We start from the raw sequence: 21967 nt of genomic DNA on the forward strand, positions 1-21967 counted from the left end.
ATTTTGTTATAGCTATAGCTAGCAGAAATGTGTGTTTGTTTTCATCGCCCAGACAGACATATACCTATGCTGATATAACTTTTAAGTAGGCCTGTCAAGCGATTAAAAATATAAAACAATAATAGAATACTATTTATATAAATATTTTTGGATGTTTTCTACATTTTCAAATATATTGATTTAAATTACAACACAGAATACAAAGTGTACAGTGCTCACTTTATATTTATTATAAATATTTGCACTGTAAAAATAAAAGAAATAGTATTTTTCAGTTCACTTAATACAACTACTGACGTGCAATCTCTTTATCATTAAAGTTGAACTTACAAATGTAGAATTATGTACAAAAAAAAGTGCATTCAAAAATAAAACAATGTAAAACTTTAGAGCCTACAAATCCTCTTACTCCTACTTTGTGTTCAGCCAGTCGCTCAAACAAGTTTACATTTGCAGGAGATAATGCTGCCCGCTTCTTGTTTACATTGTCACCTGAAAGTGAGAACAGGTGTTTGCCTGGCACTTTTATAGCCAGCGTTGCAAGATATTTACATGCTAGATGCGCTGAAGATTCATATGGCCCTTCATGCTTCAACCAGCATTCCAGAGTACATACGTCCATGCTGATGATGGGTTCTGCTTGATAATGATCCAAAGCAGAGCGGCCCAATGCATGTTCATTTTCATCATCTGAGTCAGATGCCACCAGCAGAAGGTTGATTTTCTTCTTTGGTGGTTCAGGTTCTGTAGTTTCTGCATCAGTGTTTCACTTTTAAGTCTCCTGAAAGCATGCTCCACACCCTGTCCCAATCAGATATTGGAAGGCAGTTCAGATTATTAAATCTTGGGTCCAGTGCTGTAGCTATCTTTAGAAATCTCACATTGGTACCTTCTTTGAGTTTTGTTAAATCTGCAGTGAAAGTGTTCTTGAACAACATGCTGAGTCATCATCCGAGACTGCTATAATATGAACTATAGGGCAGAATGCGGGTAAAACACAGAGCAGGAGACATACAATTCTCCCCCAAGGAGTCTGCTCACAAATTTAATTAACGCATTATTTTTTTAACCAGTGTCATCAGCATGGAAGTATGTCCTCTGGAATGCTGGCCAAAGCATGAAGGGGCATATGAATGTTTAGCATATCTGGCACGTAAATATTTTGCAATGCCGGCTACAAAAGTCCCATGCAAACGTCTGTTCTCACTTTCAGGTGACATTGTAAATAAGAAGTGGGCAGGATTATCTCCCATAACGTAAACAAACTTGTTTCTCTTAGCAATTGGCTGAACAAGAAGTAGGACTGAGTGGACCTGTAGGCGCTAAAGTTTTACATTGTTTTATTTTTGAGTGCAGTTATGTAACAAAAACAATCTACAGTTGTAAGTTGCACTTTCCTGATAAAGAGATTGCACTGTGGTACTTGTATGAAGTGAATTGCAAAATACTGTTTCTTTTGTTTACCATTTTTGCAGTACAAATACGTGTAATAAAAATAATATAAAGTGAGTACTGTACACTTTGTATTCTGTGTTGTAATTGAAATCAATATATTTTAAAATGAAGAACTTCCAAAATATTTAATAAATTTCATTTGGTATTCTATTTAACAGTGCGATTAAAACTGTGATTAATCGTGATTAATTTTTTTAATCACTGTTAATTTTTTTTGAGCTAATCGCGTGAGTTAACTGCGATTAATCGACAGCCCTACTTTTAAGTGTAGACAAAGGTACTGTAGATTGTAGTAATCATGTGGCCATACTATAGCTGGGATCCTAGCATAGGCCTGTGGCATTCATGCCTTAATATCCAGCCCTAGGTATGAGCCAACTAGCTGTATGTAAGAGTTTTCTCTCAAAGAAAGATGTTTCTATCCCCTGTACTGTTCAGCTTCATTTACTTTCACAAACCAAAGAAGAGAATGAATGTCAATATCAACAAAAACGTTTTACTTTGCTGTACCACCTTTCATCCTGAAGGAACTCAAAGTAATTCACAAATTCTGGACATGTATATATTGCTAATCATAGCAGAGAAAATGTGTCCGTGAACTCACTTCCCAATGCTCAGAGGGGAGTCCTATATACATTTTAGTGCACTATACTTGTTGCATGAAAATAGGTATCAGGACGAGTGCTGTTTATTATACTGTTTCTTATAGCAGCCAGAAATTAAGTACTATTTATTTTGTTTCATATCCTGTGATAATTACTTGTAGCTGCATATTAATAAAGTACAAGTAAGACATTAAATATGCTAGTCATAGCATGAAAGCTAGCACCTTTGTGCTATAATGTGTATTTCTCCTTTTCTGGCTCTAGGTAACAGTTGAGACAAAAGTTAAAAATTTGAGCTGCGTGAGTTGCAACAGTTTTGGTATACAGGGGATTCATTAATGCCAGCCTCTTCTGATTCTAATTCACATGGGTTTTTGTATTTATTCCTTTGAGTTTTAAGGTTTGACTTCAAAGCAAATTAAAACAAACCAGTTATGTTTCACCTGGTTTAGCATCAAAACTATAAACTGGTTCAGTTTCATGCTAAATGTTTAGTTTGGGGTTTATAATTAAACAGAACCAGATGCACTTTGTGGTTTTGGGTTCCATAATGAAAGTTTGGTTCAGATCTTAAAACTTGTGGGCCAAATGCTGTAAAATGCCTTACAGAGGCATTCTCCTTCTGGAAGGCTTTTTTCTGCTTTGCTTTTAATAATAATAGTATTTTTATAAAGCACCATTCCCATCCTTCTCCAACCCAACAAGCAGGTTTGTGAGCCTAACAGGGTTCGCAAATGGAGCAGCAAGTTAATTTAAAAATAGGCACCTTTTAAAAGAGATGAAATGTTGAGCATAGAAGAGTGCAAATTAAGTACAGGACTGTGGATATAATTGACAACTTTGGGGTGAGCAGGGTTGTCAGGCTGCGCAATAATTGCATATAGTGGAGATGCACCCAAAAGGTAAAAGAACACAGGAGCATAAGCTGGGTTTGCTTGGTGCTGTAGCTGAACTTTGGAGTCTAGCAAGGTTCTAAAGCGCTGTGCAACAGTACATTTTAAAAAGTAGAACTGAGTATAAATGACGAGGCAGCTTAAAACATGACTAAGTCAGGTTTTGTTGACAAAACAGTGGAGGTGTACACACAACAATGCTCCTCCTGCCGATGTAACTTTCCTGCTATGCTGACATCATAAACCCACCTCGAGGAGTGGCACAGAGCTTTTTGTGATGAAGTTAGAGCAACTCCGTGTCAGAGTACCCATTGCACTTGCTAGGTGGTCCACAATGGCAATGCCCATCATGACCACTCTGGTAAGCAGTTTCTGCTCTGCTGCCCTGCAGCCAGAAATACAAGTATGTGCCCCATTCTAAAGCCTCAGGAATTTTTTTAATTCCACTTCATTTTTGCTCCTTGTGGACAGCTCACATTGCATCTTCCCAGCTGACCCCATGCCGGCTTTCCACGGGAAACACACTCCTGCCTGGAGTGTACCGGAGTTACTGGGTCGATAGGGAAAGGAGGCTGTGCAGTGGCAGCTCCGATCCAGCCATAGGAACTTGAACACCTGTGAGCAGATTGCTCATGGCATGGATGAGAAATTACATGAAAGGGACACGCAGCAATGCCGTGCTAAGACCAAGGAGCTGAGGCTGGTGTACTGGGAAGCCAACCATCACTCTGGTGCAGTGCCAAAAACATGCTGTTTCTACAAGGAGCTGCACGCCATCCTTGGCTGTGACCTCACCTCTACTGCCAAGAGCTCCGTGGATTCTTTGGTGTGACGGGAGGCAGCGGACAGCGAAGTCAACCCCTAGGATGAAATGGATGAGAAGGCTGAGTTGAGGGGGACGTGGGACAGATGAAAGGCTCGTCTAGTGCCATGGTGAGCCAGTACCTCTTTTTGACTTCAGAGGGGTCTAGCCAGTCCCAGCAGTCCGGCTCTGGCATGCCTGAAACAGGAGAGGGGTGCTCCGGTAACTACTCATTTTGCTTTGATACTGCACAGTTACATGAGATAGAGGTATCCTTTATTTTCTTACACGGTGCACGTGGGAGAAGGGATTGAAATTAACAACACATGGTACTGTTTGCAAATGCTTCTCATTTCCCTGTGCATCTACACAGTGGGGGCCCTGCAGAAAAGTTTGGTAATGCAAATTGCACACCTAGATCTCCTGGAAATCCTCCATAGAGATCTCTAGGAAACTTGCCTGCAGGTACTCTGCAATCCTCGGCCAAAGATTCCTTGGCAGAGCTGCTTTGTTTCTTTCCCTATTGTAGGAAACTTTTCCATGTTAATAGGCAATTACCTCTACAGGAACCAAAGCAGCACACAGGTAAGCAGCATATGGACCCAATTTGAAGCCGCACACGTGCAGGAGATGCACCCTTGCATCTTCAGTTACCCTCAGGAGTGTGATTTCAGCTTGATCACCCCCCGTTTGTGGAAAACGATGCCAATATTCAGAATAGTGCCCTAGCCACTTGTACGGATTCCCTTCTGAAGCCACCCAGACCCCTTTGTCTCATCTTGCACTTGTTCACCCCCCCAGGGTGAACTCACTATGTTTAATGTTTTGGCCATGCTGCGTGCTTGCCAAGGGAAAGTGAGAAAAAGGTGTATAACTTTTATGATTCAAGACTGTGAGTGCACACCCAATACTGACTCTGTGTATTGCTTTTTCTTGTTTCTGCAGATATGTTCTTGAGGGACAGCTCCTACACATCGGCGGAGTACCTCCATCAGATAAGGAGGTGAATGAGGAGGAGTAAGAAGGACATGTTTTGAGAAGTGCTGTAATCGTCTGTTCAAGCCAATAGCAAGCACAGAGCCTGGAGAGAGACCGTAAATGAAAAACTAGACCTGGATAGCAGGAGAGGAGAGGGGGCAGGAGCAGATGAGAAAACTCATGAAAGACCAAACAGAGGTGCTCAGGTCCCTGATTCTGCTGCAGGCAGAACACATGCGTGCTTGATGCCCCCTGCAGCCCACACAGAACTGCATTCCATGCCCTCCCCATGCATGTTCCTGGGCTGTGTCAGTACCTCTTGCATTCCACCCCAAGGACATTTTCTATAACAGTAGCTGGACTTACACACAGCTGTCAAATCCTCATCTCAGAGAGTGCTGCTCAGTGTCATGTCCTTTTTAAGAAATGTTAATCTGTGTATTGCTGTTTAAGAAAAATTTAGTTTTAAAAAGACACTGATTCTTTATTTGTGACCTACACAAGGTGGTTGCAATAGAAATGTATGCACAGTGGCAATCGGCACATTGGCAGACTACAATTAATGTTCAGGCAGGAATCATTACAAGGGTCATTTGAGGTGGCAAGTAAACAGTGTCTGGCTGAATGCATTACAGAAAGACCTATTGTGGGTCTCATTGTCAAAATGCTGCTTCAAAGCCTCCCTGATTCAAATGGCCCCCCACTGAGTCCCTCTAATAACCCTGGCATCTGGCTGCTCAAAATCATCCTCCAGACAATCCACCTCAATGCTCCACCCCGGGAAAACTTTTCCCCTTTGGCTTCCCATGGTCATAGCAGCCTGCTGTGCTCCGCATAATATTTGTGAAGATTTTCCTCATTGATGTCTAACCTGACAAAAAGGCAGCACCAGCAACCCTTTAATCTGCCAAGCACACATTCTACTGTCCTTCTGCACCTGCTGAGCCCGTTGTTGAAGCACTTCTTGCTGCTATCAAGGTTTCCAATGTATGACTGCATGAGCCACAGGACTAAGGGGTAGGCTGGGTCTCCTAGGATCACTATGGGCATTTCAGGTCTGAAATGAAAGTCCCTGCATGCAGCTTTCTATACAGGCCAGTTTTCTTGAAGATGCGTGCATCATGCACCTTCCCTGACCACCCCGTGTTGATGTCAGTGAAATGACCCCAGTGATCCACCAGCGCCTGCAGTACCATAGAGAAGTAGCCCTTTCTGTTGATGGTCTGGGGCCACAATTGGGATATGCATGCCATCTATCACCCTGCCGCAGTTAGGGAATTCCATTGCCACAAAGCCATCCACTATTTTCCGCATGTTGCTGAGAGTTACAGTCCTTCATAGCAGGAGACAATTAAGGGCCCTGCACACTTTTATCACCGCAACCCCCATGGTGGACTTTGAAACTGATTCGCGACTGAGCAGTTGCAGTCTGCAGTTGCCAGCTTCCACATAGTGATCACCACTTGCTTTTCCAACACTAGGGCAGCTCTCATTTTGGTGACCTTGCGCTGCAGGGTGTGAGCAAGCTCCGCACACAGTTCAAGGAAGGTGGCTTTGAACATGCAAAAGTTCTGAAGCCATTGCTCATCATCCCATACCTGAATCACAATCTGATCCCACCACTCTGTGCTTGTTTCCTGACCCCTGTAGTGACAGTCTACCGTGTGCAGCTGCTCCATGAATATCAATACCAATCTTGAATGGTTTCTTTCCATTGCACACAACAGGGCAGGCACCACGGCTTCCTGTTCAGATTTGCAGCTCATGAAATACTGCCAGATCAGCAACATTGTGTTCATAATGCTTATCACGACTTGGTGAGCAGTGCAGGACCCATGCTTTCAGGCAGAGATGGAGAGCATAAAGTTTACAGGGGCAGTTGAAAAATGGCACGAAACATAGTTGAAAGCCCTTAGAATTGTGGGATGGAGAAAACTGCATCATGGGATGGTGCTCCTGCCCCGATGCTGCATTGTGATCCATTCCCCGAACGCCTAGTAGCAGAAGGTGATTTGCACAGAGGGATAGTTACCCACATAGTGCACTGCTCTCTCTGTTGGTTCTAAAGCACCAACTGTGGATGAGCTCTGCCAACAAAAGGACTATGGTGTGAACATGCACAAGTGATGTAATTACAGCAGTTTATGACCTAACTTAAGTCAACCTAATTCTGTGGCATAGACATGGCCTAAGAAATGTGCATGCCTGGGGCCTGACTGTTCTCTTTTACACTGGTATAACTCAATTGACTTGAATGGAGTTACTCCAAATTACGAGTGTTGGAAATAGGATGTTGATGCTGTGATTGGATTCTGCAGATTTGTTGTACTTCTCAGGCTCCCTGGAAAATGAATGTAATATAGATGGAGCTATGAGATATGTGAGAAAGTGCGAAGTGGATTAAGCCCAACTCCATGCTTTGTACCAAACAAGACTGGAGTGTGGGTACAGCAAATAAGAGATGTAGTTTGAAGATGGAAGACAAGAAAATGCAGACTGGGGTAAACCTTGTGGTCTGTAGGGTGACCAGATGTCCCGATTTTTGGGGCTTTGTCTTATATAGGCACCTATTACCCCCACCCCCGTCCCGATTTTTCACACTTGCTGTCTGGTCACCCTAGTGGTCTGGCACTCTTGCTTGCTTGGTGTTGGCTGTGGTTAGACATTGTGGGGTCTAGGAGGGTTCTTAGCTACGCACACAACAGGGATGAAGACTGAAGATAGAATAGAGCAAGCCCGGTTACTGGTACTGGGCTGTGCTGGATGCAGGTGGGGTGCAGTAGAGCTGCCAGCTGCTATAGGAGGATAACACTGGGGACAGCCCTGCCCTCTGCCTGGTGAAGCCGGGAGAATCCCTACTGAGGGTGTGTGGTTTGGGTGGGAGTGCTATGGCTGGCCCCTGCAGCACTAGAGAGGGGGAAGAGCCCTGTGCCTAGACTCTGGAGCAGGGGGGAAATAGCAGACAGTGGGGATTGAAGCTGGCAAGGGGTGGAGGGATGCCGTGTTTTGGACACAGGTATAGAGTGGAGGGAGCCCTGGGGTTGGACTGTGTGAAGAGCTGAAGCTGTGAGGAGGGTGAGGCGAGCCCTGCGGCAGGTGCAGAGGCTAGAAAAGCCACAGGGAGCAGAGAGCCCTGTGGCAGGTGTTAGCCACAGGGAGCACAGAGCCCTGGGCGGGGGCAGCCCCTGTGCTCTCTGTAGCTGTGGTGTGAGGAGAGCCCTGGGGTGGCCGCAGCCGTAGGGCCCAGGGAATCTGTCGGGGGTCGAGGGGAGCCTCGCGCCCTACTCTGCGCTGAGGGATGCGGCGCAGGGGGGCGTGAGAGCCCCGCAGCGGGGCTCGGGGGCTGGGAGCGCTGCCCGCCGCTGGGGCTCTAACATGGCTCTCCAGCCGACGAGCTGCCGGCGCCGCAGCGCCACCTGGCGGAGCTCGGCGGTCTGGCAGGTCACGTGAGGCGCTCAGGGCCTGCTGCTGCCGCCGCTTCCCCCAGTCAGAGCGGAGCGAGCCGAGGCAGAGACGAAGAAACAAGATGGCGGCCGGTAGCGATCCGGAGCGGGACGCCGGCAATTCGGATTGATCCCCCGGCCCTCGCAGTTCGGCGGCCCCCCTCCCCGGCCCGGAACCCTCGCAGGGGGGGGAGCTTCCCCGCAGCTGCCTGTCCGGACTCCGAGCGCCCTCCCCAGCCTTCCCCGCCCCTCCCTTCCCCCCTCGGCCAGCGCCCAGAGATGCGGGGCCGGCGAGGCAGGCCGCCCAAGCAGCAGCAGCCTGCGGCGGCCACCGCTCAGGCGAGCTCCCCGGCTCCGCCCGCCCCACCGGGCCCCATTGGGGGGCTGAGGTCCCGGCAGCGGGGCAGCAGTCGGGGCAGGTGGGCGGCCTCGGCCCAGGTGGAGGCGGTGGGGCCCAGGCCGAGGGGGGTCGGGGCTGCCCAGGCCTCTTTCTCCTCCACCGCCTCCCCCAGGGCGGGCAGCAAGAGGAAGGGCGGCAGCGGCAGCAGCAGCACCCCTGGTGGGGGAGGCAGCAGCAGTAGGGGCAGGGGCAGGGCTGGGGCTGGAGGAGCAGGAGCAGGGGGAGGAGGCGCAGGAGGCAGCTGCAGCAGCCAAGGCAGGGCTGCCTCGTCCAGGAGGAGCATCAGCAAAGTGGTGTACGATGATCATGAGAGTGAAGAGGAGGAGGAGAGCGTGGTGTCCGAAGAGGAAGAGGAGGGGGACCCCGAGGATAACCAGGACTCCGAGGAGCAGGAGGAAGAGGAGATCATGGAGGAGGAGGACGACGACTCCGATTACCCCGAGGAGATGGAGGATGAAGATGATGCCAGCTATTGCACTGAGAGCAGCTTCAGGAGCCACAGCACCTACAGCAGCACCCCAGGTATACAGTCAGTGGGATGTACTGTAAAAGAAGGAGAGGGCACCCCACATGCTCCCTCTAGGTTTGCAAACACACATTCACAGGGGAGGGGGAAGGCAAGCAATAGTAAGGGATGCCTGCAAGTAGACACAGGGGGAGAGAGGCATGCAAATCAAGTGGTGCTGGTAACCACACAGATGCGTTGAGAATCAGAAGGTGCTCATAAACTCTCACATGGAAGGAGAAATAATATGTGCACCATAGGGATGCTATCAGACAGAGAGAGAGAGGACTTGCAATTACATAGATGCATTCTACACCAGAAAGTGTTCACAAACAGTGGCGAAGGAATTGTATAGAGCATCCAGTGGTACTTTTATAAAGGAAAAATATGCATTCATACTAAAAGGGTCCTTGCAAATACATATAGACAGGGATGCCTGTAACATCAAGTTCTTCTTGTAGACACAAGGAAAGGAAGTGCATGCAACATGAGGTGTCCTCCAGAAATTAAACTCTGTGTGCCTTGCAGACATGCATACAGTGTCTAGTGGCCACAGAACACAACTAGCTTTACTAGAAGGAAAAGGAGGTGCATTGTTCAAAATGGAGATTGCATTGTTGCAGTTTGGGGGAAAATTCACAGGGTTTCATTGCACTGGTTTAAACCCAGTTTTAGTTACTGGAATGTTTTAAAAAAACCCACGTCCAAACCTTGAACTGAAAGTGGTAAAAATGGAAATCAAAGGTGAAGTAGGTTTAAGTCTTCAGAACACTTGCCTTTAAACACTGCATTTATTTTAAAATATGGCAAACTTTAAAACTTGGTTTATTACTTAGGGGTTTGAGGCTCATTTTGATTATTTGGATTTACAGTTTATCTATTTTAATTATAAAATGTATTCATTTTACATCAGTAACAAATCTGGGCTTCTTTCAAGTTTTTTAAACTCTGCACTCCTTTTTTCCCATAATTTGCTTTATTATAGGAGTTTTTGAAGCTTAACTCAAAAATTATGGTTTGTCTAGATTTGCACCACTTTTTTAAAATTTAGAGGTTACTTTCATTCCTAAGTAGAGTTTAGGCTTGACTTTTTTTTTTTTTTAAGGTCCTGATTCAGGGAGGCATTTAAGCCCAGGCATAAATTTAAATTAACTTGTTGAATTGGGCCATAGATTGCAAGAGTGTTTGCCTAAGTTTTTGGTATGGGGAGAAAAACAGATAGCTTGTGTGAATTTATTGTACTTAATAAAATAGCTCTGTGGTCTTATACAACTTATAGACAACTTTTGAGAAGGAGAAAAAGAAGTTCAGGTTGCTAGAACATGTCATTTGCTTTAATTATTTGCCTACTTAATGGACACATGCAATGGGGATGCCATTATGTGGCTTTCAAAACTTCTAAAGGAGTAGAATTATTTTTAAAAGGCACCTCTTTCATATCCTAAGGTTTCTAAATGCAGTAGTTTTTAAAAAGAAATTGCAAGGCAATTTAAATGTAACTGCCAAAGAGAGATCATCTTTTGGAAAATGGATTTTAGTTCACCTGTAAGGATAGTACTTTGATCAGTTTGATGACTTTCAAATAGTTCTTGTTTAAAGATGAACTCTTGTACTAAGTTAGACCCAAGCTCTGAAAGTTACTATTCTGCATTTTCTTAACTGTTACATTTCTATTTAGTTATGTGGGAGCTTTTTGTAGTTACCCACCTTCTCCTGTTTGGTCAAGGGAAGAATTTGTTTGCTGACTTCATAGGCTCATGCTGAGAAATATTTTGATGCCAGAAATCCAGATGTAAGATCCATTTTACAGAATACAATATAGAAATACTTAAGTCTTGAGAAAAAGTACCTAAATTAAAGAGAGAGCTTTGGGCACGTGTGTGTATTGTCACTGTATGCATACACACGTATGTGGTATTTAAGTACCTACTACTAAAATAATAGTACACTTTATAAGAACTGGTAGAATTATAAATGTATGTGCTTATTTGAGTTTAAATCTCAAATTTAAAAATGTGTACATTTAATGTTATCTTTTGAAGTATCACATATATAGACCCCATACTTGTTGCTGAGTTGCCAGTTGTATTGTAGCATGGCTGGTATTTTAGCGGTATGCTGAAAGGCTTACTTTTTAAGTTACTTAAATAATTTTGTGTCTTAAGTTGCTTCTCAAATTCTTATCTTTAGAAAAGAAGCAAGTGATGACTAATGTTGCTTATTGCAGTCGATGAATAATAAAATACCAACTTTTAGTTTGGCCAGCTGTAAGTCTGTGTCCAGTTCCTGCTGAACAAATACATATATCACAAAGACTGCCACTTACAGGTAGCAGTAACTGACATCTTAATCTCATCAGATCTTAGAAGTGATTTGGGAATGGAACCTGAACTCCCCTTTCATTGGAGGTGTGGTCCTATTCACAGTTGCAGCATTTTTGCAGAGATGTGTGAGAGGAAATTATGATGCTGCTACCTGTGCTGTGCAGACAATTTAAGTACAAGTGTCAGTCAAACACTTCTCACCAGCCTTATGTGGACACTTCAAGCAGAAATCACATTCAGTTTACCTGAATGAGAGAGATTTTTAAACTTTTTAGAATTGTATTAATATATTGAAAGATAACATGATGGTATGTCCCTAGAACATAAGAACGATTATACTGGGTCAGACCAAAGGTCCATCTAGCTCAGTATCCTATCTTCCGACAGTGGCCAATGCCAGGTGCCCCAGGGGGAATGAACAGAGCAGGTTGTATCAAGTGATCCATCCCCTGTTGCCCATTTCCCAGCTTCTAACAAACAGAGGCTAGGGACTCCATCCCTGCCCATCCTGGGTAATAGCCATTGATGGACCTGTCCTCCATGAACGTATCTAGTTCATTTTTATACCCTGTTATAGTCTTGGCCTTCACAACATCCTCGGGCAAGGAGTTCCACAGGTTGACTGTGCGTTGTGTGGAGAAAAAAGGGCTTCAGTTTTTTTGCTCTACTGGAAAGTTAGTGATATCTCTTGAATGTGCATATTGGAGTATCTACTACTTTTGATGTTACTTGAATTTTAAGTTTAGGAAATAAAAAAAATCTTAGGAATATCATTATGGCATTGATATAAAGCTTGACAATTACTGCAGTCAGATTCAGTTGTAAGCACAACCATTATGGCTGCTTGTTGCTTCCAAGGGATGTGATGTTTTTCTTTTGTTGGGGGAGCCAGCATCAGTCGTGGGACTTTGATTAGTTCAGCTAATTTACTGTAGTTTGACACACCCCTGAACCAGGTATCCCTACTCTGTTATGCCTTTGACTTCCATTATTTTGGCAAGCAAATTTTGAAATAGTTATCCTTTGTGTTCTGTATTTCAAAACATTGTTGCCACCACCTGTCCACTGAAACCTTTTACTTTAAGCTTGTTATGATGTAATTATGCATATCCAATACTTCAGGTACATTGCTTAATTTAAAACCACATGTTTAAGCACGATGCCCGAACAGTCAGTCTTATCTTACCCTCCATCTCAATTATTTTCTCCTTGTCCCACAAAACCCTGGGAAAGCAGTTGGTTCTTGCAGCATGTCTTAAAATCAGGGTTTTGGCTAACTGAGAGAATGAAATGTCAGTGTGGCTGACAAATTATTCGAAAGCACTGGATTTGTGAAGAGCCAGAGGACTACGTATAAACACTTCATTAAATTTCTTGACTTGGATTCTGTCAATGTGAAAGTTAATGCAGCTATAAGCCATCATTATTTCCTTCTGAAACGAGTCACTTTACCAGAGTGCTCTTACTTTTGTAGCAGAATTATTCTATTGGAGAATTATAAGTGTTGCACATCTCTCAAACTTTTTAACTGTTTGTAATTTTTATTGCATAATATTCTTTTATGTCCCAGGTTATTTAAATGAAGGAGAGTTATTTAAATGGGGAGTTACTTAAATGAAGGCACTAAGGTTTGGTATTGAGGTATGTAAACAAAACTTTACTGATCGTGTCTGCACTGTAGGAATATTCACACAACACTGACTAAACTCCTGAGGTCTTTACCCAGCATGCACTGGGCTTTAAATAAAACCTGGCATGGCTTCTCTTGAGGCAGTCTCTAACTGGTGGTTTAATTATGTAGAGGAGATGTCACCAAGATATCATGCTTATTATGAAGGAACACAAGCGATGATTTGACAATCCTAGTGAGAAGTTTGTGCAAAAGAACAAGTGAATAGGTTTGTGGCTAATTGTGTTGCATTGACTTGCAGCTTTTACCAGAAAGGGGAGAATTTGCATGCCAGCTCAAGAATTCCTTAAAAATCCATTTAAAATAAAATCCTAAACAGTTATGGTCTATTTGCATACATTTTAAAAAGGAGCATTCTTTGTGTGAATAGTTGGATCTGGACTCCTTATTAGCAGTTGAATATTGTGCCATACCAGCTACCTTGTAACTTTCTTCTAGTTCTGCAGTAAGGTTTCAAATTTGACCTATGACCTCAGTGTCACATGGTATTAATATACAAACAAATAATTATTATAATTGGTCAATATACTTTTTGGTAGATTTTCTTGTTTTTTTCCATGGAGAAATTTAAATATACATTATTCTAATTCCTAAATTAAGTTTACATATGCTGAACATAATTGTAGCTCCACTAATAATAAAGTAAAGCTGTCAGTCATCCTAAATTGCTGAAAAAGTAGCTAAATTGCATTAATCCTGTAAATTTTCAATTTTGGATCCCTGGGTTGAAATTTTGCTTAGATGATAGGTGACTATGAGTACTTCTCAAATGGCCACACTGTACTTAGGTATTGATACAGTATATCTCATACTATTCACCAAAACATTTAAAAGGATGTGGGAAGTAGTTTAGGAAATGACATCATCTTTGTAGTTGACTAGTATTTAGAGGGATCCGTGTAGTTTTCATGCAGATGGTCAGGTTTTTAAGAAACTAAACTTATGTAAAACCAGTGTGTATCTGCTTGTTTCAGAAGCAACTAACACCCACTGTTTTTAGAAGTGTGCTGACATCCTTGATGCTCAAAAAAAAAAAAAAAAAAGCCACAATAACTTCAAATTCCATTTCACAGCAGTGTAAGTGGTGGGGAAGGGAGGGGTGTATGTTTGGGTCAGGTTCAGTGGCTCACAGGGGAGTGCAATAGTCTATAAATCATAAATTGAGCCCAGAAAATGATGCTCAAGCTCCAGTCAAAGGACCATATTCTGCTGTCTCATCCCTGCTGTCTGTGCCACGGTTCTACAAACAATTTGGTGTGTGGTGTTTTATAGGAAGCTGGTGCAATTTCTGTGGCTAATCTTGATTTCTTTTCCAAGCAATATAAGTAAACTGAAAAAAGGTGCACCTCTTGCATAGCAACATCCAAACTGGTCCCATAGTTGTGAGTAGAGCTGGTCAGAAATTTTTTGACTGAATGTTTTTCTGTCGGAAAATGCTTGTTTGTTGAAACTGAAACATTTTTTGGAAATGTGTCTCGGTGTATGAAATTTCATTTTGAAAGAAAAATTGAAAAAGTATTTTGGTGAGGTTGAAACGTTCCATTTCGACCTCTTTGGAATAGAATGATTTTCCCTTTCAGAATGACTTCTTTGTTTTTTTATTATATAATATAAAAATGTGAAATGAAAATGAATGACCCAAAACAATTTTTTAAAAATTATTTTACAGGAAATATGTTTTTTTTATTTTCTTTCCATTTTGGAATGAAAAAACCCTCAAAATTGCGAATTTTCCTGGAAATAGAAAATCTAGTTTGTGCCTAGCTCTAGTTATATCATCTCCTCAAACTATGAAAAGTTCTGTGGCACAGCACTTTTATCTGAAACTTGGATAAGTCAAAATAATATATAGTGTAGCAATCAACTGATCTTTAAAACTGCCTCTTTTCATATCTGTTAAAAGCAAATCTTTAAAAAACGGTTCTCTTTGACTAAGCTTGGCAATGTATTGAAAAGTGAGAATGCCTACTAGGTAGGAGCTGAGCAGAGCACCTGTTTCTAGGGAATCCTCATGCCTCCAGAGCAGCACATTATTAATTGGGAATAAACCTTCATGTTGAAGATGCTGTGTACAGGCCCTAAATCTGGAAGAAAATCCAGGTTTTATTTTAGTAGATAATTAGTCTGACTGGGTTATGTATGAATTACATTGTTTGAAAGATTCTGTGGGAACTGTCACCAAATACAAACAAGTAATCTCTCCTCTTCTTGGAGCTGCAAAACTCTTCACCTGCTAAGATCTGAATACTGAATTATGGGCTTGGGTTGGTTTTTTTTGTACAACCTGACGAGGTCCTTTTCCTAATAGGACAGGGAACATCCTTTTGTTCCATGTGCTCTTTTATGTGTCTCCTGGCCTCTGTAAAAGGTGATGATATAACACAGAACCCTGAACTGAGGTCTTGGCAGGTAATTGAAGGAGGATTATAATTCATTACTTGCATTTTACCTGGCCTGGCTGTTCCTAGTGGCAAGGAAAGTTAAGGGGAAGGTTTTGGAGGAGAGAAACTAAAATTAGTTGAGAGCTTTCTGGTCTAGCAGATGCTGGAAGCAGCTCCTATTGGTCTCAAGATCATGTTTGGTCAATTTAAGGCATGGCAGCAACTGTCTTTGGTGGAAGTAGAGTTTAAACCTTCCCTTGACTTCTGATTGGAATTCAGGTTGTTGGTTCTTTATAACTTTCAAATTGGTTTTGGACCTGGTTAGCTGAGAGATTGCTTCTCCTTGTGTGACGCTACTGCATTTGTGGTTAGCTGGAATACACTCAGTTTAAACAAGAGGGGGCTTCTGAGAAGGCCTTCTCCATGAAGGTCCCTCCCACTGGAATTTGTTTCTTTCCTGCCCACCAGAGCCCACCTTTGTTAACTTTCAGGATCTGCTGCAAAGGCCATCTCTTCTAATACATTTAGAAGTGGCAGTATATGGGATATAAGATACAGCTTGGTTTTTGATTAGCAGGTGAATAATTGAATAATTTAGTCCTTATTGTATTTGTTTTACAATTAAAATACACAATGATTAACTAGAAAAGTGCTCACAGACCTAATGGGTGCTTATTGTGGGTTATAAAATAAAAGAAATCGGGATAAGAATGGGCACAGTGACACAGATATATGCAATGTAATTGTAGCCGTGTTGGTCCCAGGATATTAGAGGGACAAGTGGGTGTGGTAGTATCTTTTCTTGGACCAGCTTCTATTGGTGAGAGAGACAACCATTCAAGCTACTCTTCAGGTCTGGAAAAGGCACTCCCAGCATCACAGCAAAATGCAAGGTGTGCCAAACTTTGTTTAGCAGCCTAAGTAGTCAGCATATTTTGCAAGGGACCATATAGGGTAGAGTGGCCCGTTAACACCTCTGTAGTCATAGGACAAAAAGAGAGGGTTAGTGGGTTACAGATTGTTGTAATAAGCCATAAATCCACTGTCTTTTTTCAGTCCACGATTTTTAGTGTCTATCAGAGTAATGAATTTAAGCTCCTAGGCTCATCTTTTGAAAGTATTGTGCAGGTTTCCTTTGAGGATGAGGACTGATAGGTCAGATATAGAGTGATCGCTTTGTGAAGTGTTCACCCACACGTGATAGTTGTTTGTTTGTCTTTTCTCATTTTTTGGAGGGAGTTGGTTCGAGAGCATAGTGAGTGTCTGGTGTCACTGACATAGTTGTTGTTGGGGCATATAGTGCACTGGATGAGATACACCAGATGTTGTGATAGGCATGTGTGGGATCCATGAATCTTGAAAGGTGTGTTGTGGATGTTCGTGGGAAAAGCAGTCGGGGAGGGAAAATTCTAAAAGACCTTGTAAAGTCAGTTGTGGGTTTGAAAAACCTTTGAATGCCCTCTTTAAATAAATATTCAGTTTTCCTGTTATTGGAATGAAGATTTCTGAAGTCCCAAATCCATGCATTTGTTAGTATTGAGTTACATGTTATCTAATATCTAGGTTTATGGGTTGAATCCAGCCCAAGGAAGCAGTGACCAAAATTGTTGGCTGCTTGCTAATTGTTCACTGTAAAATGAGTTTGATCTCTGTTCCATTCCTGTTTGGTGAATTTTGTGATGTAGATGTTTGTCCATCAAAGTTGGTACTAATGGACAGCTTTGATGATGATCTCAGCAAAAATAACAAGGATTAAGTGGCGGAGAGTGCCCCTTTATTCCTAGATCTGAACTGGATGTCATGGTGGGGATTGGTGAAACATATACTGGTAAAAATTCCTTCCTACCAGTAGAATTATATACACAATAAGGGGTTGCGCTAACTTAACAACATTTTTTTTCTGTGCTGCACCAATAAACCGTAAGTCTGCCTCTCCAGTGACAGTCCCGGGTTCCTCTCATACATTATTCATACTGAGGGTTGTGAGGATCGAGCCTCTATATTACAAAATGTCATTCTTGGTTTGAGGATTTATTTTCTAGGGGCCTTCAAAAGTTCATTAGAACTTGTGGCTGTGTATAGCTTAAATTTAGAAAATCTATTGGCATAGTGACCATACCACGCAGCTATCTCTTGTCATTTTTGTTAAAAGAATTTAAGAAATTTATAGTACATGGCTGCAGAATTCTTATACAGCTTCTGTGTCGAGCAGTTATAAGTGTGTGTTTGTCAACACACCAATTATCTTGATGCTTCAAGTCAAAGCTTTCTGATCTGGGCATATTAGATTTATATGAATGCTCTTTCATTATTAATACTTGAATAATTGGTGCCACATCAATTATATTGTTTATTCTTTAGTTTTAAATACAACCATCTCCTCAGTCAGAGAGTAGAAAATGGGAAGGGGCTGCTAAATCAGGCTTTCTCATCTGGAAACTGCTGCTGAGCAGTAGGGTCTCATGCATACCCTAGATCACTAGAAAGCCATGGAACATGAGTTGAGCAGGAGTGGAGTTCTGCCCCTGCTTTGGTTGGGCTCACCCAGAATGGCCTTGCTGGTGGGAATTTGATTCAGGGACTAGGTGAAAGGGTATGCATGAGTTGTGAAAGGATGCATTACTCATGAAATAAAGTCCTGCTTCTTTGTGGGAACCAAAAGTATGAATAGTATGACTCTTTAAGTGTTAGGTTTAAATTTAGACCCCATCAACTTGAAATCTAGCCAATTAAAATAAAAAATGAAAAGTAGTTTCAGGTATTACACCTGCTTCTGAGTCCTTCTGACAATTTGTTGTGGTTTTTACAATCACGTTTTCTTTCTTTTTTAAAACATTCCTTTCTGTTGCTATGTGAGAGAGAAAACAGCTATAAACTGACTAAGGGAAATAGCGAACTTGAAGTGGTACATAAAAGTGGAGTAAATCTGACTCTGATGCATATGTATTGGTGACATCAAAATAACCATGCCCCATGCATGTATTTCAGTGTGTAATTATAATGAATACAGCTGTTAGTGTGTACATGTGCTCTGATTTTTTTAAATCTTTTAATAAAGCTGAAGAAAGAGATGTCTAAAGTCATGTCTGCATGAGAAAGCTACACCAGTTTAATTTATATTGGCTTTTGAACAGTTTAAACTGAAACACACCTCTGTGTGGACACTTTTTTAATTCAGTTTGTGTGGTTTATTTGAGTTTAGCATTAATAAAGTTAAACCAAGCGAAGCCTGGTTTTAAACCAAAATAAGTGTCCACACAGGTTTGCACTAGTTTAACTAAATTGGTTTAAAATCTTACGTTTAGAGTTGGTGTAACTTTCTTAAATAGACAAAGGCTAAGGCCTGTCTGCATTTAAAAAATAGATCGACCTAGCTACATGGCTCATGACTGTAAAAAATTTTGTGCCCCGAGTACTGTAGTTTTGACCTAACCCCCAGTGTAGACATGACAAGTTAGACTTTTTTTAAAAAAGTAAATTGTCAAATCTCAGTGTCTGAAAACTTAACCATGAAAGACATCTTCAGAAAAAAGCCAAACAGTTTTGCAAGGCAATCTTAAATCTCAGTCCAAAGGGAAGCTTTTTGGGAGATGTGTAAGTACTTGAAAATAATGGGTTATAATGTAAATGCTCCCTCTGTAGTCATATTATTGTTAGAGCTGTCCAGCGATTAAAAAAATTAATTGCGATTAATCGCCTGATTAAACAATAATAGAATACCATTTATTAGTTTTGGATATTTTCTACATTTTCAAATATACTGATTTCAGTTACAACACAGAATACAAAGTATACAGTGCTCACTTTATACTTTTATTACAAATATTTGCACTGTAAAAAACAAAAGAAATAGTATTTTTCAGTTCATCTAATACAAGTACTGTAGTGCAGTCTCTTTATCATGAAAGTTGAACTTACAAATGTAGAATTATGTACAAAAAAAGAACTGCATTCAAAAATAAAACAATGTAAAATTTAGAGCCTACAAGTCCACTCAGTCCTACTTCTTGTTCAGCCAATCGCACAGATAAACAAGTTGCTCTACATTGCAGGAGATAATGCTGCCCACTTCTTGTTTACGATATCACCTGAAAGCAAGAACAGGCGTTCACATGGCATTGTTGTAGCCAGCGTTGCAAGATATTTATGTGCCGGATTCACTAAAGATTCGTATGTCCCTTCATGCTTCAACCACCGTTTCAGAGGGCATGCATCCATGTTGATAATGGGTTCTGCTCGATAACTATCAAAGCAGTGTGGATCGACGCAAGTTCACTTTCATCATCTGAGTCAGATGCCACCAGAAGAAAGGTTGTCTTTCTTTTTTGGTGGTTCGGTTTCTATAGTTTCTGCATCGGAGTGTTGCTCCTTTAAGACTTCTGAAAGCATGGTCTGTACCACATCCCTCTCAGATTTTGGAAAGCACTTCAGATTCTTAACCTTGGGTTGAGTGATATAGCTATCTTTAGAAATCTCACATTGGTACCTTCTTTGTCTTTTATCAAATCTGCAGTGAAAGTGTTCTTAAAATGAACAACATATGCTTGGTCATCATCCGAGACTGCTATAACATGAAATATATGGCAGAACGAAGGTAAAACAGAGTAAGAGATATACAATTCTCCTCCAAGGAGTTCAGTCACAAATTTAATTACTGCATTATTTTTTTTAATGAGCATCATCAGCATGGAAGCATGTCCTCTGGAATGGTGGCCGAAGCATGAAGGGGCATACGGAAGTTTAGCATAACTGGCATGTAAATACATTGCATGCTGGCTATAAAAGTGCCATGCAAACACCTGTTCTCACTTTCAGGTGACATTAGAAATAAGAAGCGGCCAGCATTATCTCCCGTAAATGTAAACAAACTTGTTTGTCTTAGCAATTGGGTGAACAAGAAGTAGGACTGAGTGGACTTGTAGGCTCTAAAGTTTTACATTGTTTTGTTTTTGAGTGCAGTTATGTAACAAAAAAAATCTACATTTGTAAATTGCACTTACACGATTGAGATTGTACGATCGAGATGGTACTTGTATGAGGTGAATTGAAAAATATTATTTCTTTTGTTTGCCATTTTTGCAGTGCAAATATTTGTAATAAAAATAATATAAAGTGAGCACTGTCAACTTTGTATACTGTTGTAATTGAAATCAATATCTTAAAAAAAAGTAGAAAAACATCCAAAATATTTAATAAATTGCCATTGGTATTCTATTGTTTAACAGTGCAATTAAAACAGATTAATCGAGATTAATTTTTTTGAGTTAATCGCATGAGTTAAATGCGATTAATCAGCAGCCCTAATTATTGTTGATCTCTTAGACTGAGAAATCCATGTGATTAATGATGTATCCAGTTGATCTCACAAATCAAAATATCCATATTCTTAAAGTAAAATATCTGAAATTACTTTTGAAAAATTGGGACTTCCCTGAGATTCTAAAAGAAGAAATAAACTGAATTCGGATTTTGGAAAGTTGAATCCAACCATTGTTGCAGAATTGTACTTCAGAATCCAAGCTTTTATTTTTTATCTTTCAAAGCCTTTTTCTTTGAAAAAGAATTTGAATGTAATAGCTCTGAGAGTTGGGAACTGCACTATCCATCTCAATGGAATAATTCCAAAACGTATAGATGATGCTTATCAGAATCATACACATAAATATAATGTGGTTGTGCCATGGTCCAGAACTCTCTCTTGCCACGGTAGGTGCCAAAAGTCCCAGGTTCATCCTCTTCAGATGCCCAACTTCTCAGCTTCACCAGTAACAAATTCTGCAGTGTAATTATGTATTGTCAGTACAAAAACATATATAGAATATTGTAAATATGGGATGGTGTAAAATTGAATTTAATATCAAAATGGGCTATGGTACTCTTGGTTTGATTTCATGTGTAATCATAAATTAATTTTAGTTTAAATGAAGCTGCCACAGTGGTGCAGAATTTAGGAACAGTTTACCCAGAAAGTACAGATTCTTCATTAGAGACACTGATTATTTGATGATTTCTTTTCTGTAAAGTTGTCGTTCTTTTTCCTGACTGACTTATTGTTATTACAGTTCTGTGCTACATGTACTAACAATAATACGTTTACACACATGTAACATTGTTTTCTGAATATTCCAGTGCATCTTGTCTTCTGTGTCTGTCTCATAATCTTCAGGCTTTGGGAGGGAGGATATAACACCAACCATATTAACAAATAGTATGAAAGCCCAAGACTGGCCTAAATACCATGCAGCTAAGCCATTCATATAAGAAATGGCTGGGTATTGTTCTTTCCTAAAATGTTCTGCAACTTTTGTATGCTTTTCTTGCCTGGTTCTGGAAGCCACTCTGTATACATTGCTGAATTACTCAAAACAAAGTGTGCCTAAACTGAGAGAGATGGCTCTGAGATCTTAAGGAGAGGCTGTCAAATAATGTGTGTTTTACAATGGTATTAGTTGAAGTGGAATTTGAAGTAGTGTAAAGGGGAACCAGGTATG

General features: G+C 41.1%; 1 protein-coding gene and 1 long non-coding RNA gene across 19 annotated transcripts in view; one reads left to right on the forward strand and one right to left on the reverse strand.

The window, feature by feature from the left end:
* Positions 1-820: 820 nt before the first annotated feature.
* Positions 821-20172, reverse strand: LOC122462948. Its single transcript, XR_006285849.1, has 2 exons — positions 19963-20172; positions 821-889 (listed from the first exon to the last, which is right to left on the reverse strand). It is a non-coding gene; the product is annotated as an uncharacterized LOC122462948 (long non-coding RNA).
* The window catches only part of BPTF (bromodomain PHD finger transcription factor), an 88958-nt gene continuing 75219 nt past the window's right edge, over positions 8229-21967 (forward strand). For 14 of the 18 annotated variants that reach the window (XM_037914068.2, XM_037914073.2, XM_043528608.1 and 11 more), the window contains exon 1: positions 8229-9098. In XM_037914068.2, the coding sequence (XP_037769996.1) occupies positions 8456-9098 (643 nt within the window). In that variant the 5' untranslated portion in view covers positions 8229-8455. The remainder of the gene's footprint in view (positions 9099-21967) is intronic. The other 4 variants (XM_037914070.2, XM_043528606.1, XM_043528610.1 and 1 more) reach the window with 1 other exon arrangement.

The sequence above is a fragment of the Chelonia mydas genome, chromosome 14 (assembly GCF_015237465.2).
Source record: "Chelonia mydas isolate rCheMyd1 chromosome 14, rCheMyd1.pri.v2, whole genome shotgun sequence".
NCBI lineage: Eukaryota > Metazoa > Chordata > Testudines > Cheloniidae > Chelonia > Chelonia mydas.